Genomic DNA, 19,002 nt, shown 5'->3' on the forward strand with positions numbered 1-19,002 from the left:
GGCCCTTCCTTAAATAAGATTTAAATAGTAATTAAAAGAAATAGTCTGCAAGGTACTTTAATGTATATCTACTTTTTCTACATTAATTGTACACTTTTTCATCTTATTAGTTGTGTAAGTAGGTCAAGAGCCATAACACGCACCTGTTTCGTATTTAGAAAGTTTCCTAGGTTAAAATTCCATTTCCATCTACGGTGTACTGCCCAACAATTAGTTCTGATTATGACTGGGAGTCGTCTGTTTGTCAGATTGTTTAAAATTGAGCAAACTCACAAGATGCCAAGTTAAAAAGGACTACAAGTCCTATGATTACATAGATATAGCTTAGAAGGTTAAAGTTACCAGCCTCTCAGTGAATCAAACTGGGACTTGACTGCATGTGTAGAGGAATACCATTCCAGGAACGAATGATATTGCGTATGAGATTGTAGGATCAAGTAATCCAGGTTTCTTGTAGGTGTGAGATGGTTATGGTAAACTTCAATAAGAATTTATTTTGAAAAATAGAATGAGAGAATTTTTGATGCGGCGTTGTTTAAGGGATTGCAAGTTGAGATCTGACACTGCTTGTTTTACTATAATTGTTACATACGTATCAAGCTGCAGATCGTTGTACTTGTTAAATTTTGTATGTGAGGGATTTTTGTCAATGGTGTCATATAGAAGAGCAGTATGCAAGCTGTGGGCGGACAAAGGTGTTGTAAGCTGTTTGTTTTCTGTTGTTTGTTTTGTGTGTGTCTCAATTGATAATTTTAACAACCACAACGTTCAGTTCCGACGATGGAAGAAGGGAGATAGTCTGTCACAATGACATAGCTAGAGACAATTGCAGTAAGCCCCCTTTGTTACTTATGAAAGACATAATCATTCATGGAGTGCTAACGGAACCCTGTCTGCAGTAGTATACCTTAACTTTTAAACGATTGTTTACGAGTGCTCACAGTGATATATGATGTTTTACATGCTTTTCTGAGCATTGTGAAATAGATCATATGTAACAAATTCTGGACACGCATCTTGTGAAATAACTTTATGGGAAATACCTTGATACATGGTGACTTACACTCCTTTTACATTTCACACGTAACATGATTCTACATCAAGGGTTATACTGTCATGTAGGCTGTTCATTTTATAATATTTTATAGTACATTTTTTGTTTGACAAGTAATGACCACTACTAGCATTTATATTTAATAGGAAGGATTGTCTTAGGTTAAAGGTCATGAATTCAAATCCTTCCTTGTTTCATATAACAAGAATACGAAATCGCATGAAAATTGCTGGTAGTCATAAAACACGATCTGGAGAAAAAAATAGAGTTGACGTAGTTGTTTGAACCAAGGCATACATTCGCGTTCGGTCTTTTGTCATCAGTTACGTATCCATTACCTTAAAACAGATGAAACGGCCTTCATAACTTGAAAATATTCTATGTCGCTAAATATTTCACTTGTTTTGAGATGCTCCTGTGTGAGAGGAATTACATATGACTGATAAATAGCACAATCTATGGCCCTGCTGTTTATGTAAGGAGCCATGCGATATAATACAATATACACTACTGCTATACAAACTGTATACTGTAACCGTATACTAAACATTACAAAATTATAGTTTGATTTCGACGTTTGAGAACGAAGCATTCTCGATGAAGTGCCTTCCCCAGACACACCGCAATGGGCGAGTGAGTGCGTTAAATTTTATGGAGAATCGACAAAACAAATGTCATATATCGCCGAGTCATCGCAATGGGGGTTTTCAGTAGTCAGGAGTCGAACCCGGGGCCTTCATCTACATAGGAAAGCGTCTTAGCCCTTTTCGACCAATGCGTCTTAATGCGCCCGTTGGACATTTAGGCGCAAGATTAAATTATCAAATACATGTGTATAAGACAAAAACAGCCATCTGTTAAGTTTAAGCACGAACAGCCTAATAAGTCTGAAGTAGACAGGGGTTCTCAGAAATATATCTAAAATTTATATAGTTCAATACTAACTTTTGTCGGGCTGAAGTCAAAACTTGAAGAAAATAGATGTGAAAATTCATTTAGAATGTCATGTAATAAAGTTCTAATGACTTGTTGGTCAATGGTTAGATCTATTGGTTTGACTATTGACATTCAATAAGTCGCCGGTCCAAAGTCTGTACTATATCACCAGTCTGTATTAAACACATATCTACAGCGCTATTGAGTAAAAAGAAATATATAACATAGTTATGAAGATAATTTCTGATGTCGTGTAGATAAACGTTTCTTGAATAGCTCGCCGGCCAACAGTTCTACTGACCGGCAAGACATTCAATAAGTGTGCACAGTTAGTTCATCTGCACTCGAAATTTACACTAATTATATACATTTGTATAATAACGGAATACAATTTCTTTAGTTGTTTCTTACAGACGTTTTTAACCCTTTTCTTCATTTGAGAATCATTAATGAGGACAAGTAGATTAGTGTAGGTGTTTGTTTCACTCTGAAAAACAAATATTGATATCTAAATTTATATTCTCATAAATATACGCAGTTAAAAGAAAACATTTCATACGTGCCAAAAAATATAACAAAAAGGCAAGCATGAACTTGCAGGTTCTCGTATACAATGTTTAATCAATTTAAAATTCGTTCCGCTTATAATTAAGAATACGGTTGTCCCAAATCAAATATCTATTGACTTCAAATGTCTAATTTTATCACAGGTTTGACGTCGTGTTATTGAAATAAAGCCATTACATAATTTTTAAAATTGTTTGATAAAGCTTTGACGTCGACGTCGATTAAAGTATAGGAGACTTTGGTCAAATTGACTTGTTTATAATAGTTAAAGAAAGGACGTTTTGATGTTTCGGAAGGAAAACTAACATGTAATTAAAAGCATATTACATTTGTGACTTTGAATTTATCAGATTCGTTGAATATGCTCCCCCGAGGCACTAAACATAGCCAACAAGGTCCCTACATCTCAAAGTAGGCCAGCCACAAACAGAAACTACTGTAGTTGAATGGTATAACAGACGGGTATTTCAATTACAGCTATAAGATGTGGGGACAGAGTAAAAAGTGTGTGGGGTGAGTGAAAGATAAGTAAAAAGTGTGTGTGTCGCGGGGTGGGGGGGGGGGGGGGGTGGGGGGTGGGGGGGGGGGGGAATAATGAAAAGGGGTACGAGTGAATGGTCATAACACCACCTACATACAATGATAACTTATATTTCGCAGTGAAAAGTTTAAACCGATTAGTGTGTTTGGTTTATCTTCTGTTCTTATTTTAATCATCATAATAATCATCAACAGCATCATCAGCTTCAAGGTCTGCCACCGTGTTCTCCTTGGATGAGAGTTCCTGCCATCTTTCTGTAAGCGAAGGTTTATCGTAGGAAGATGAACCTGTTAAAGTTTCTCAATTATTTCGAGAATGAAAGAGAAAATTCACACAATATCAGCAATTAGCTGTCTAGAAAGTTTCAATCAGTTATTTGCCAAATCAAATACGCTCCCACAATCCATCACGCATTCATCAGGTGTTTTGACGCAGTTTCTATGGAATCGCAAAGAAAAATCAGGATATGTGACTGCTTTTGACTGATCCGTATTTCACGCACAAATGCAAATACTTGTATAACGAGTTTTCATTCTTCACGGAAATAGTTAAACGTTCTCCCTTAGAATTTGAGAAAGATGTTTTGCAAAGAGATCATAAAATAAACTTAAAACTTGTTACCGCATTGGTGAGATTTCAATTTCGCAAAATTCCACTCCATTCTGATAAGAAAACAATGATCTTATCTGATTAACCGAAACCTGTAAATACTGTAGATCTTTGATATGGATAGCATGTTCCATAAAATAATAAAATAATTTATGTTTATTACATAGAGAACAATTCCTCCCCTATTTCATATTTTTTTCTTTTTTACTTACGCATCAGATAGCTTTGCTATAGAATATTTGAAAGAAAATAAAAATGACTTTTAAAAGAAGTACTGCATATAGCGAACTGAACGCTTTTGTCTTTAATGTCTTATTTACAATTACTCACACATAAAAGTACTTCGAAATGATGAAAATATTGACATCAATCTAAGACCAAAACCCAAAACGCAACACAACCTGTAATGGGCATTGCCCGCTTGGTGTATGGCTGGAAGAGAGCTTGCATAGGCTGCACTCAAGTCGCCTTTGCTAAAATATTCAAAAATAAAGTACACAAAGGGCAAAAGTGAAAATAGACTTTGATATGTTCTTTGTCTGACATTTTCACTGCAGTCATTTCATGTGATAACCGGAATTTCCATGTATATTATCTGCAAGAGGTCTTGCTGAGGTCACTTTCAATAAAATCTGTTTAGAAGAATACTGTTTGAAGTAAAGAGCGCAACCAAGCAAAATAATAATACACTCGGTCTGATTAGATCGGTTCATTAGAGGTAATGAAATATGCAACATATAGTTGCTCCCAAGCCCTGGCTTTAACGGAATTCTGTTTTTTCCTGATTCATTGAATTGGCTACGTGATCCTAAAGAATCAGTAACATAACTTAGTCCAAGAACGGGTAGCCCAAGTATACAGTATATTATTCGTTCTTCCCATTCCCATCACATTATAACGGGTAGGAATCATTAACACATTTAGAGAAAGCATCACTTCATTTAGCTACATGGTAAACTTTGCAAATAATCATTCCAGTTCTGCATGTACATGGCATATTTTTTGCACATCAGTTTTTTTAGTTGTTGTATAAAATATACTTTTTTCAGCATTCCAAAAAGATATTTACATGATTATAGAATTTTTGGAAAAACAAACAAACGTGTAATCAAATTCAGGAAATGTCCAGGATGGTTGATGTTTTAAGAGTATTTGATGAATCTTGTTTTATTTGACAAAGGCATTGTGTTTTTACATGCCCGAACATGGTTTTTGATTGCAATTGTACAGTCAGTATCTAGTGTTGTTTATTTTTATGTTATACTTTTGGACTCTTAATTATTGAAGTTTAGAGGCTATCAGTTTGAAATTCACATTTCTGCTAAGTAAATTCTAAGGGAGATTATTACTGTATAGTATGGGTCAGTTTGCTCTGTAGCAGTGATGTCCCTTAATCTCCACACATTTTTTTAAAGAGGCTGTAACACTGTGAAACTTGTTTTTTGAAAAAGAAACTGAAGAAGCTGTTTGTTTTTTGGCTTATTAGAAAAATCTTTTTTTTTCCAAAAGAAAAAGTTAAATGTTTCCACTTGGCCGAGTGATTACACTGAACCTTGACAACAAGGAGTGACTAATATTGATTAAAGACAGTATGTTAGAGTCATTGATCTTCCACCTCTTATTAGCTCACCTGTCACAAAGTGACAAGGTGAGCTTTTGTGATTGCGCGGCGTCCGTCGTCCGTCCGTCCGTGCATCCGTAAACTTTTGCTTGTGACCACTCTAGAGGTCACATTTTTCATGGGATCTTTATGAAAGTTGGTAGGAATGATCACCTTGATGATATCTAGGTCAGGTTCGAAACTGGGTCACATGCGGTACAAAACTAGGTCAGTAGATCTAAAAATAGAAAAACATTGTGACCTCTTTAGAGGCCATACTTTTCAATGGATCTTCATGAAAGTTGGTCAGAATGTTCACCTTGATGATATCTAGGTCAAGTTCGAAATTGGGTCACATGCCATTAAAAACTAGGTCAGTAGGTCAAATAATAAAAAAAACCTTGTGACCTCTCTAGAGGCCATATTTTTAAATGGATCTTCATGAAAATTTGTCAGAATGTTCTCCTTGATGATATCTAGCTCAAGTTCGAAACTGGGTCATGTGCCATCAAAAACTGGGTCAGTAGGTCAGATAATAGAAAAACCTTGTGACCTCTCTAGAGGCCATATTTTTCATGGGATCTGTATGAAAGTTGGTCTGAATGTTCATCTTGATGATTTCTAGGTCAAATTCGAAACTGGGTCACGTGCCGTCAAAAACTAGGTCAGTAGATCTAAAAATAGAAAAACCTTGTGACCTCTCTAGAGGCTATATTTTTCACAAGATGTTCATGAAAATTGGTCAGAATGTTCATCTTGATGATATCTAGTACAAGTTCGAAACTGGGTCACGTGCCTTCAAAAACTAGGTCAGTAGGTCAAATTATAGAAAAACAGTGTGACCTCTCTAGAGGCCATATTTTTCATGGGATCTGTATGAAAGTTGGTCTGAGTATCTTAATAATATCTAGGTCAAGTCCGAAACTGGGTAAGTGCCGTCAAAAACTAGGTCAGTAGGTCTAAAAATAAAAAAAAACCTTGTGACCTCTCTAGAGGTCATATTTTTCATGGGATCTTTATGAAAGTTGGTCTGAATGTTCATCTTGATGATATCAAGATCAAGTTTGAAACTGGGTCAACTGCTGTCAAAAACTAGGTCAGTAGGTCTAAAAATAGAAAAACCTTGTGACCTGTTTAGGGGCCATACTTATGAATGGATCTTCATGAAAATTGGTCAGAATGTTCACCTTGATGATATCTAGGTCGAGTTCGAAACTGGGTCACGTGCCGTCAATAACTAGGTCAGTAGGTCAAATACTAAAAAAAACCTTGTGACCTCTCTAGAGGCCATATTTTTCATGGGATCTGTATGAAAGTTGGTCTGAATGTTCGTCTTGATGATATCAAGGTCAGATTCAAAACTGGGTCACATGAGCTTAAAAACTAGGTAACTATGTTAAATAATAGAAAAAACAACATCATACTCAGTTCATAACTGGGTCATGTGGGGACAGGTGAGCGGTTCAGGACCATTATGGTCCTCTTGTTTATGTAGGAAAGTTGTTGGCTACTTGTGGAGAAGTAAGTACAGTCTATCATTCAGCTACCTGAAGTATAGGTTTGCGTTACAGTAGACAAACTAATTCTAAAACAGTGTCCTTTGATCTATATTTCACATTGAAAGAGTACAAGAAAAGACTGTATGTGCTTTTGTCTAGATTTTTACACTATTTGCAGGGTTATGATGTATTTAGTAGTGGCATTTAAAATAGTTTATTTCTGACTTTTGATTTTAATACTTCTTACACATGTTTTAGATACAGGTAACTATGTAAAATATAGTCACACTCTCATTTATTTGATGCAGGCATCTTCATTTCTACCATAATTTTTTAAACTCAAACAAGGAATATATATACTAACCTTCCGTTTTCTGTAGAGTTTTTTGTTATGGGATTTACAAACTATTGTTTTAAAGGTCAGCATAAGTTATAGAGGTATGCCTTGGCCTTAATATGTGACTCTGACTAAACTAATCTAACTAAACTTAGATTATTTGAAATAAGTTACTGTAGTTATAATTCCAGTCCTGACAAAAGATTTAGACTAATGTAATTTCATACAATTGAAAGAATACTTTCTTCCTAAATAGTATGAGTATGATTTGTGTGAAAAAGGCTGAATTGTGGGAATTTATCCCCTTCAGATTAGTTCAGTTTTCAAATGACAATACATGTTTTTGTAACATTATACTGTAGACTGGAAGAATATTTTTACATAAACTTTAAACAATAGAAGTGACTTTGTCTATGCTAGGTGTTTTTACCTCTCCTGTGAAATTGTTTTTGGGGAAAAAGCCCATTTTTTGTCAAACTCCAGGCAGCTGTACTTTTTAAGTTAAGATACATCTGTCATATAAAAAATGAAAACAGAAACCCGTTTTACTTCTTGACATTTAGGATTTCTGAAATCTACCGTGTTTTGCCATTTTAAGTTATTTATAAAATGGTACTGAATTAAAGTTTTGAGTAAACTTTTACATGTATTAGTATATTAAAGCTATCTAGACAAGAGATAGAATTTTTCACATCAGTTTACATATACTGTATATGTTTACAATATATGGTTCTAGATATGAATTTATTGTGGCCATTGCCTCAATTGATTTTATATTGTTGTTTTGTCTGAATGAAATATACTGTTTGCAGACATAATATGCAAATATTGTGCAAAAATAAAAACCTGATGATTTATAATGTGTCTGTCTTGTCTGTAAAACCACTAGGATGAAACCAGCAGAACAATCGGTATCAGTCCAACAGAACATTTAGTATGAAGCCTGTAGAGCATTCAGTATTTACTAAAAAGTAATTAGTTTCTGTCTTCCTATACAACAATCGGGAAGTGTGTAACAGGATTGTATTTGACAAATTTATTCTGGGATCATTTTGAAGAGAATTATAATTTTGGAATTGATGAAAGCAACAGTTCAATTCAGTTTAAGTTGATAATGTTGCATTTGCTCAAGCCATTTGACTGGAGCCATTCTGAAACAGATAGAGTTACAGAATCACCTGCGATAGCAAGCGCTGTCCACAAAAGTTGTCTGCTGTCTAACTTGAGAAGTTCTTATCCAATGTTCATCAAACTTCGTCTTTCACGTTGTGTATGGGCATAATATCTTGGCCAAGTTCTATAACCAACTGGATCCTCCCAAGTCTCTGGAGTTACTAAAAGGTAGGACACTATTTACTCTGATACACATTGACATTATCCATAGTGGGTAGTAACCAACATCTGCTTTCCATTGTATAAATATTTATCGTGATTTTTCTTTTTACACCAGGTTTTAATTTAGAATGGTGCACACACTTTCTAAATACCCTAGAACATTACCATTTATTCACTCCATTGACTTCAAATGAGTGCAGAATGTTCGGAGCAATCAAAGTAATATGGTCAAATACCTTATCCAGCTGACTGCTCTCCAGTAAATAATAAGCATCTTGACTAGATGGGCAACTATATTTTTCCATTTAGGCTTCTGAAATTTACAACAAAAAATAACTGATTTTGTAAGTACCTGATTGATATGACACTCCTAAAGCTTCTTGAGCACCCTGCTTGTTTGAACCTAAGGTGTCTACTTTTAGTGGATTGTTAATCTGAAATTTCAGATCACAAATTTCTGGCCCATTTTTCTATGGAAGGGAATGTCCGCCAGGACATACATGCTGCTAAATGACATTGCTATGTTATTTACTTACATATGCGTTCTGCAACATTGCAACTGCATTTTAGTTTTTTACATTTGCCTTACAAGAAATTCATCTTTAATGCTTCTTACTGTTAAGAAAACAGTCCTTTCGTGAATATCGGTTATTCTTGCATGTAATTGACAAGTGCGTTCAACCTTTTTGTTTGCTTACTGCAATATTGAAATGTATACTCGTGCTATTACTAACTGTATTCTATGTTTTCTTACGTGTATTTGACTTTGTTACTACTGAATGTAATGAGCTATTAACAACGTTGTGACTTGTGAATATTCCGAAATTTTCATAACTTGATTGTTACTGCTTTTTGGATTTAACATTAGTGATGTTTGCAACCACTTGGTTCTTGTTTATATTACAGTTTCCCGGCAAAAATAATATACTAAAACACATGGCTTTAATAAATATTTAAACTTGCAGTATTACAAAAATTTAAACACGGTAGTGCATTACAACATTACAGGGAACCAACAAAAAGCAAAACATTTAGCGCAAATTAGTATACACGGGAGACCACTCTCGACAGCAAATTTACGCGTTCGGTAGTTTCCGTGGGTTAAACGGCGAGATAGTCTAAACTTACCCGTGTACTTGTGTTGTCGTCCCTGGACAGCTGGAAATTATGATGAGGTGAGTTATGTCTTCAAAGAAATTGTTTTCAACAGACGGATAGATTTGTTCGAATGAAACAACAAAACAGACACTAGATCTATTGACTGACTTGCGAACAGGGGTATCCTGCAGGACAGATTTTAAACAACGCAAATTTTGCAAGCGTCAGGTGACATAGTTTCCGTCTAAATTTTTTTATTTCGATATTTCGGATAAGTATGTAAATTTTGTCAAAGTAAATCAACAGATCAAGTGATCTCAGAGGAGATAGCGTGACTGGCGGATTGAGGCTATAGCAATATATGCTTTGCATCGTTCTGGAACCGGTGAACAAACTTATTAATATTATCTTTAAATTCTTCGAACTTTCTGAATAGGCAGTGGCTAGGTAGGCGGTTCCGGCTACGTAGACTAAAGGTCTAGGTAGCCGACTCTATATATTCAAGGATACTTAAATTTTTTATATTAGATTTTCTGCACTACTGTAGTATTACTATAGTACAAAACTCTTATCAGTTGAAGCCGACTGTTTATATATAATAGAGCCGTCTACCTAAACCTTTATTCTACGTAGTCGGAACCGGTTACTTTGACCTTTGGTCTACGTAGCCGGAGCCGGCTACCTAGCCACTGCCTTCTGAATAAAGAGTTTTATGTTGTCTAAGTCTACTGTAATATTTCTTTGACAATGATCATATATCATACAAATAGTCGAGCATGCTGGCATCCTGTCGTCAGACAGCTCTTGTTTAACTTTAAATTCTTCATGGTTACATCAAATAAATTTGGCTTTTACAGAAAATATTCGTACCCCCCTCCCACTTTCTGTCCAAAGGGGGTCTTGAAAACGGGTTTGTCCAAGGGGAGTGATTTTGGAAAAAGTCCCTTCCATAGATTGCGTGGGGTCGGGGAGGGGGATGTCCAAGGGAGGTCTTAAAAATGGGTTCGTCCAAGGGTTTTTTTGGTGAAAAATGTGTGTCCAAGGGGGTATATATCGCTTGTGCAAGAGGGGGGGGGGGGTATACGTTAAAACCCCTTCCATGGGGCCACATTTAAAAAAGTCTTTGTTTGCTGTCTACTGTCGACCCTGCTCTGAGAAGTTGGGTAGGTAGGTAGGTAGGTAAAAATTTTTTTTTACTCCAGTGCTACATATAACTAATTATTTTATATTTCTCATGAAGATAAATGAATAAAATATGAAAAGATATCTTATGTCAGTTTATATCTGATTTGTTGATACTTTTGCGAATATTTTCAAAAAAAATCTCAATTTCAAATGACACAATTAAGCTTCTTTCTACTCTTGTACAACAATGACTAAAATTCTAAGTTGTTGTTTTCATTTTATAAAGGAGAGGTGGACCTCAGGCTGGGTAGGATGTGTGCTGGTGTAAATCGTATTTCATTTTCGTAGGGTTTAGTATTTTCTTTTTTGATATTTTTTGTTGTTCATTAACAGACGAACTTAATATTAGTGTGTGAGAGAGTGATATCTGATGAGGCTACAGATACATGGTAATGTGGTTTAAAAGGATTCACCGAAAGAAGTCACACTCCCAATCTCCGGACGTCGATCTAAATATTTCCTTCCATAAATACTGTGTGCTAAGACAATCTACATTTCTGAAACTTAACTTAAAGTAAATTACATAAGCCTCTAAATGTTGAAATCTATTTGCATATGTTACGAGGAAAATATGCACACATTTGATAAAGAATTATTCAACAACAGAAAACTTACGACAAATGCACGTGTGTTGTTTTCCCGCCAAAAATATAATACAGAGGGCCAATTCGTTTCACTCAACACGGGGCACGCCGGTCACGTGGGCGGCAAGAAAAAAAATCTCACCAGTTTATTGATAAACGAACGTTTCGGCGTACGCCGGCCACGTGAGCTGCAAATACAAAAACAAATAAATTTCCAATTTATTATGATTTTCTCTTGCGGCATGTTCCAGATAAGTTAGCAAATAGTTCTTGCAGTATGTTTCTATATCTACTGGTACTAACCCAAATTTCCAAATGTTTATCCGATTTTATATCGTGAAAATATATGATTTGCCGCTTTGCCTATCTCGCAAGACCGGCGCACATCGGCGTACGCCGGATAGACCCGGGCATTGCCGGGAAGCCGTAAATTCATTTTAGTGCACAGAGGTCAGGATTTCTGTTTACCTTCTGTATTCCAAGTCGGAAACATGAGATTCTGAGCTATTTTCATATTAACATTCGATAGATATTGATGAATTTTGAAACATCGAATAAAAATGGCGTTATCCATCACGTTTACGGTGGCAGCGACTACGAGTTTAATCGAGAGAGGTGTATTGAATGAATAAGACAGGTTAGTTCCGTTACCCGTATAATATCATTATTCTCAGGACCAGAAATGGACAGGAAATATTTGTTCCAGCTGTAAATACTCTTTTGATTTATATTGACCTGAGAAGATATTTCCGCAAACACAATATCCGTCATGAAACGCACGTGCTTCTTTTCCACCAAAATTAAAATGACGTGTCCACAACGTACTTATTTTCGCAAGCATGCACAATCGATCTCATTTCAAATTTACCAAAGGTATCCTCAGATGTTGTTACAAGATGTTCTTACAGTTTTGTATATATTTTTTTGTGGTTCATTACGTTTTTTTTCTTTAGAATGGACAGCAATATTGCAGCAGACGACTTTGTGCACGTGAATAGTTGTTTCTTGTTTACGACGCTGTCTATAAAAGATGGGTTCCTATTTGCAACATAATTATCTAAATATATGAGCAAAAATAACATTTAAATGTAGAAAAATATTATAATGGTCTGACGTAAGTATGGTATTTCGCACTTTGAAAATTCGCTTTTTGAACTCGTCGGCAACATGAACCTAATTTTGTAAGCTTGTCAATGCAGCAATCATCAGTCTAATTATATTTTCACAGCTTGTGATGCAAACACACAGACTGCTGTAATTCTCGGCCAGTGATAGAAATTCGGGGGTTAACTGAAAGTGCTAGACGTTCGGGGGTTAATTGAAAGTGCTGCCCTGTCACGCGAATGAAGTTTGCAGCTGATCGGAACTTATAAAAAAATATTCTGCTTAGTGGGCCAATAAAAAAATTCGGAGCGCAGTGTTCTTAGCGGGTCGGTCGGGACACAGCAAACAAACCTGACTTTAATTTTGGCCGAGGGAGGGGGTAAGAATATTTTCGGAAATAGCCCAATAGAATGTAACTTCGCTTATATTTAGTTGCAGCTGTTACTCCAGAGCTATATCTTTTCAGTGACGAGGAGCAAGTACTGCAGATCAAGGATCTTTGTCGTCGCAGGTTACTCTACATAGCAAATTGCTTAGAAAACGACAGGACTACGGATTTATTGCCTCAGGTTGAAGAGATTTTAACTAATTTGCTGCAACTGTCAAGTTTCGTACCTTTGGATGACAGCATGATTTTTGTTGAGGAAGCATTGCAAACTTTACTAAATAATCATGACAATCCCCAACATAATACAGAGGACCCTGTCCGGGGGGTGGTGAATTCTACTGGCAAAAGGAAGTATGAAATTCCTAGAGAAACTCTTTCCATGTTAATCTATGATGGGATTAAGGTAAAACAGATTGCAGAACTGCTTAATGTTAGCAAACGAACAGTTGAAAGGAGGATGCATGAACATGAACTGACCATTCGACAAACTTATAGTCAAATATCTGATGAAGAACTAGTACATGAAGTGTCAAAACTATGTCATGAGCACCCTAATGTAGGATACAGAACCATTCAAAGCCTTTTGCAGACAAAGGGACTTCGAATTCAGGAGTACAGAGTTAGAAAATGTGTTAGGGACTGTGACCCTTGTGGCGTTCTGTTAAGAAGAGTATTTTTGTCAACCTCAAGAGTGTGTAGAAGAACTTACAGCGTATCCGGTCCTCAGGCACTATGGCATATCGACGGGAACCACAAGCTCATTAGGTGTGTTTCCAGAATACTTAATGGAGTAAAAGCACTTATTAACCATCCATCATTTTAGTTCCATTTATCATGTTGTTATTTCTCGCGGAAGGCAAGGGGTATAGTTTTTGCGTTGTCCATCGTCCATCTATCTATTGTCAGCTTTTGTTGAAATTTAGTAGCAATGAAGATATTGATAGTGGAAATGATTCACAATAAATGCAGACAGAATCCACCAATACATAGCAGAGTTATGGCCCTTAGTAACTTTCAAAACACCATTTTATAGCACGCAATTTGTACATTTATAAGGATTTATATATCTAAGTGCCGGTTGGTTAGATTTGTTGAAACTCGGCAACAATGTATCTATAGATAAGGGCATGATGCATGCCAAACGCCATCACAGTCCACCCAGATGTAGCAGAGTTATGACCCTTTGTTATTTTTGAATGACCATATAAAAATAATGTAATAGCCATTTTGTCTGTTCGGAACCACATCTACGTTTTGGCTGGTTAGACATTGTTGGTATGTGCCAACAATGGGAATGATGCACACATCAAATGCAGTCACATTCCATTCATTTACAGCAGAGTTATGGACCTTTGATGCTTTGAAGAAGCCATTTTATGTCAAGTATCCGTCCCTCTAGAGCCATATTTAGGTACTGGTTGGTCATAGTTTGTTGAAACTTGGCAGAAGTATGTACATTGATCCGGCTATGATGCACACCAAATGTCATGAATGTAATCCATTCAAGTTGCGTTCAGAAGGTCATTCTTTAACAAGCACTTTTTCAATAAAGCGGTCTTTCTAGGTACTGGATTGTCAGATTCTATTGAAACTTTGTGTGATTATATGTATGATTAGGCAAATGATGCAAACCAACTAACGTTACAATCAGCATAGAAATGGCCGCGCTGTGGCTGTTACTTTCAAATAACCATTTTATACTGGGCAGCTGGTCCGTCCAAAATCATGATTATTTTGATGCCAGTTAAGTCAGATTTTGTTTAAATTTGACAAGAATACTGTATTTTATACAAAGAGAATGTTGAATGCAAAATACAGTCACCCATTTAAAGTCAAGTTATGGGTCATTGTTTCTCAGAAATAGTCATCTAAAATAGGCATTGCATTGATTTACACTACTTAATACCCAAATGCCAACTAGAGTTTTTTTGGGGCGATATAGATTGTTTCTAAAATGTGTTTGTTTGCATTTTTACTATTTTGTAGTGACATTGTCAATAAGTAATTCTTTGATTGGCTCTAAAATAAAAATAATAAATTTTTAGGTGGAGGCTGGTTATCCACGGTGGTATAGATGGGTATTCAAGATTACCCGTGTTCTTGAAAGTCAACAACAATAATCACGCCGACACTGTTCTACATGCTTTCGTAGAGGCTGTTCATAAGTTTGGCTTACCACAAAGGGTCCGTTCAGACAAAGGTGGAGAAAATGTCAAAGTTGCCGAGTTTATGCTGCAGCATCAAACAGGAGTACAGAGACCTTTTATTGCTGGAAGATCTGTTCACAATCAGAGGTATAATCATGGGTCTGCTGGTTTTAGGGTCGAAATAAGGCCCCAGACTCCCTACTTAGGAATATACATTTTTCCATTTTCATGTCCAAAGACTCAATCTTCAAAGAGTAGGGGGTATTATCAAACCTTGTCCGACCTATTAGTAAATGACACTTGGACCTAAGGGTTCGCAAACTTGAAAGGGAGGTTTGTAACGATTAGTAGATGTCTGAGGCAGAGCTATCACTATATATATTGCTTATTCTAAAAGGCAAAATTTAAGGGCATTCATGTCCCCTTGACACATTTCCAAGTTAAATTAAGGCAGTACCTTAAAGGTCAACGCAACATACATTTTTCTAACATCTGCTTTAAATATGATCTGATTATAGATTATAAGAGTAATGATTTAAAGATGGCCATGTGGTGGTGCACGCACTAGTTTCGTCTGGATCAGCCCAATAACTCCAGAATTATTGCCCCTTTATTGATTGAAATTGAAGGAATTTGCCTTTTTGGAGCCATTTCTAAGTAACCAATGCATAGAATTTCATGAAACTTAAAATGATTCTGTATTATCATCGTGCGGTGGTGCCTTCACAAGTTTCATTTGGATCAGCTAAGTAATTAATTGATTGAAAATTAAGAAATTTGTGCTCCCCGAGCCATTTCTATGTAATCCATGCATGCAATTTTATGAAGTTTTTGTATTATCATCATTATTATCATCATGTGATAGTTCATTCACAAGTTTCATCAAGATCGGCTCAGTAACTCAAGCAGGTTTTTTTCTGGCTATTTAGCTCACTTGAACCAAAGGCTCAAGGTGAGCTATTGTGACTGCTCAATGTCCGTCGTGCGTCGTCCGTCAACTATTTCTTAAAAAATCTTCTCCAAAACCACTGGTCAGATTTACTTCAAACTCCACAGGAATGATCCTTGGGTGGTCCCCTTCCAAAATTGACAAAGATTTGAAATCCATGCAGAACTCTGGCTGCCATGGCAACCGAAAGGAAAATCTTAAAAAATCTTCTTCTCAGAAACTATGAGCAGGATTTCAAAAATATTTTGTAGAAATGATCTGTAGGTGCCTCTCTACCAAAATTGCCTAAGCCGTCCTATTTCGTTAAAAAAACATGGCCGCCAGGGGGATATGGCTTATTTTCCCTATATGGTTATATAGTAAATTTCAAAAATCTTCTCCTTCAAAACCACTGGTCAGATTTACTCCAAACTTCACCGGAATGATTCTTGGGTGACCCCCTTCCAAAATTGCCCAAGGAATTGAAATCCCTGCAGAACGTTGGTTGCCATGGCAAGGAAAACTTTAAAAATCTTCTTGTCCAAAACTGCAAGGCATAGAACCTTGATATTTGGCATGTGACATCATCTAATGGTCCTCTATGAAGATTGTTCAAATTATGCACAAGGAGTGAAAAGAGGCCCCATCCTGGGGTTCCCAAGTTTTACATAGACCTATGTAGGAAAAAGTTTTAAAAATCTTCTTGTCTAAAACCACAAGACCTAGGCCTTTTTGATATTAAGAATGTAGCATTACCTTGAGGTCCTCCCAAAAGTGTTCAAATTTATAACCCTGGGGTGAAAAGAGGCCCTGCCCGGGGGGTCTCAAGTTTTACATAGACTTATATAGGAAAAAGCTTTAAAAATCTTCTTGCCTGAAACTGCAAGGCCTATGCTTTTGATATTTGGCATGTTGCATTGCCTTGTGGTCCTCTATTAAGATTGTTCAAATTATGCCCTGTGGGTCCCAAATTTAACATAGACTTATATAGGGAAAAAATCGTCTGAAAGTTCAAGGCCTAGGCCTTTGATATTTGGTATGTAGCATTGCCTAGTAGATGTCTAACAAGAATGTTCAAATTATTCCCCCCGGGTGAATAGAGGCCCCGCCTTGGTAGTCACTTGTTATATGAGTTGTATAGGAATAAATACCTCAAAAATTATCAGATCATATTTCCTAGACTGTTTAATTATAATTACCTGATGACCCCAAGTGATTAGGGGTCACCTGACTGACATTGACCTACTGACCTACTTTCTTGTTTTTAAAGATACAGCCTTGAAATTTGGATGACATTCACAGTTTTGCAAACCAGTCGTAAAACTGACTTTCATTGACCATGAAAATGACCTTCTGACCTACTTTCTAATATTTTAACATCAGTTTGCCATTTTTACATGTGGCTTATATTATTCAGGTGAGCGATTCAGCGTCATCATGACCCTCTTGTTTGGGAAAGGGACCCTGATGAAGACAAGAAGATTTTTAAAGTTTTCAATTTAAAAAATCTATTTTTAGCTCCTGTGATCTAGTTGTGCAATGGACCAGAACCATGTAAACTATTTCGAAAGAGGACCACCTAAGGACCATTTTTGTGAAGTTTGGTCGAAATCCAGCCAGTGGTTTAGGAGTTATCATTTAAAGCAATAGATGACACATGCAGGCATGCACGGATGACAGACATTGACCGATCACAATAGCTAACCTTGAGCACATTGTGCATATCTAATTTCTTTTCCACTCCATGCCTGAAATACTGATAAAAGATGTAAAACATACTTTTTGCCCTAAACCCATTTGTCCGGGGATACCAATTCATGGAATTTACTTGTTTAGAACTGGTTTATCTGAAAATAATGCTGATTTTTAGGATTGAGAGATTATGGAGAGAGATATGGACTGGCTGTACAAGTCTGTACTACTCACTGTTTTACAACATGGAAGACGAGGGAATTTTGGATGTATCCAGTGAGCTACACATTATGCTGCTTCACTTGGTATTCTTACCCAGAATACAATCCCACTTGGATAGATTTGCAGAGGCTTTAAGGAGGAGACCATTGAGGACTGAAAATAGTAACACGCCTCTACAATTGTGGCTTACAGGACCAAGAAATGATTCATCTGTTCATGAACAGGTACTTTTAACAAACTTTGCATACAAAACTTATCCTACGAAGATACTTCAAAAAGAGGGGGGGGGGGGGGATATATACATGAGATATATACATGTATATATTATAATAACAAGAGCGTTAACTTGATGTTATAATTCTTTCTGTAAGTACTAGTAGTATAATTAAATTTTTAATCAAACTTCAAAATAATGGCAGTCATGCCAACTGTGTGATCCTTAATAGTGGTGAATTATGTAGCAACAACAATATGACAAAGGGTCATGAATGAAAACCAGTAATTTGGTTAATTTTACAGTTTGAAAATTTGCATGGTTATATTTTGATATGTCCTAAACTCGATTCAAAAACAACTTAATATCCTTGTAAACAGTTCTTCCAAAGTGTTTACAGAATCGTGATAATACACATGATATTGCAGTTACTTAGGACCTGACATCTGAAACCTTGTTATGACAGTGACACCACTTTAATGTCTGGGTCAAAAGGTCAAGATACTGTCTGCCTTTTTGCACGTCAAAAGGTCAAGATACTGTCTGCCTTTAGATACAAATAACTTTCATGTATAAAAAGTAGGCAAGTCCAATACTGCCATAAAACAGGGTTTTGCATGGCTCAGGAAAATAATGAACCTTTGAAAAAATCTTTACTTTCAGGGAAATATGGATGCTTATGGCATTGACTTTGAGCAGGATCAAGTATCAGTGCACCCGGAGTCAGTGATAGTTCCTGAAGGCACACCTTTTCCTGAAGAAGTTTTACAACAAATTCAGCATATTCTTGATAAAGAATCTGACTGCTTTGCCACCGACGTATATAGGGAAGCTTTGGAATACATATACAGAATTAACCTTGATCTGTAATAGCTGTGCACAGAAAGTAAACTAGCATAAATGCATTATTTAATGCACATTTCTGGTAAAAAGAAATAAATGCAATACATGAAAGGGTCTAG

The 19,002-nt window shown here is 36.2% G+C and overlaps 1 protein-coding gene across 3 annotated transcripts; it reads left to right on the forward strand.

The window, feature by feature from the left end:
* The first annotated feature begins 9,105 nt into the window (after positions 1 to 9,105).
* Positions 9,106 to 18,994, forward strand: LOC128550671 (uncharacterized). 3 transcript variants are annotated; one of them, XM_053530166.1, is made up of 5 exons: positions 9,106 to 9,653; positions 12,916 to 13,602; positions 14,883 to 15,131; positions 17,783 to 18,050; positions 18,704 to 18,994. In XM_053530166.1, exons 1-5 carry the CDS (start codon positions 9,646 to 9,648, stop codon positions 18,908 to 18,910), a joined length of 1,419 nt encoding a protein of 472 aa, XP_053386141.1. In that variant the 5' UTR covers positions 9,106 to 9,645; the 3' UTR covers positions 18,911 to 18,994. The 3 variants fall into 3 exon arrangements, with proteins under 3 accessions (XP_053386141.1, XP_053386143.1, XP_053386142.1); XM_053530168.1 differs by lacking the exon at positions 9,106 to 9,653 and adding an exon at positions 9,680 to 9,804; XM_053530167.1 differs by lacking the exon at positions 9,106 to 9,653 and adding an exon at positions 9,819 to 9,961.
* The last annotated feature ends 8 nt before the right edge of the window (positions 18,995 to 19,002 follow it).

The sequence above is a fragment of the Mercenaria mercenaria genome, chromosome 18, assembly GCF_021730395.1.
Source record: "Mercenaria mercenaria strain notata chromosome 18, MADL_Memer_1, whole genome shotgun sequence".
NCBI lineage: Eukaryota > Metazoa > Mollusca > Bivalvia > Venerida > Veneridae > Mercenaria > Mercenaria mercenaria.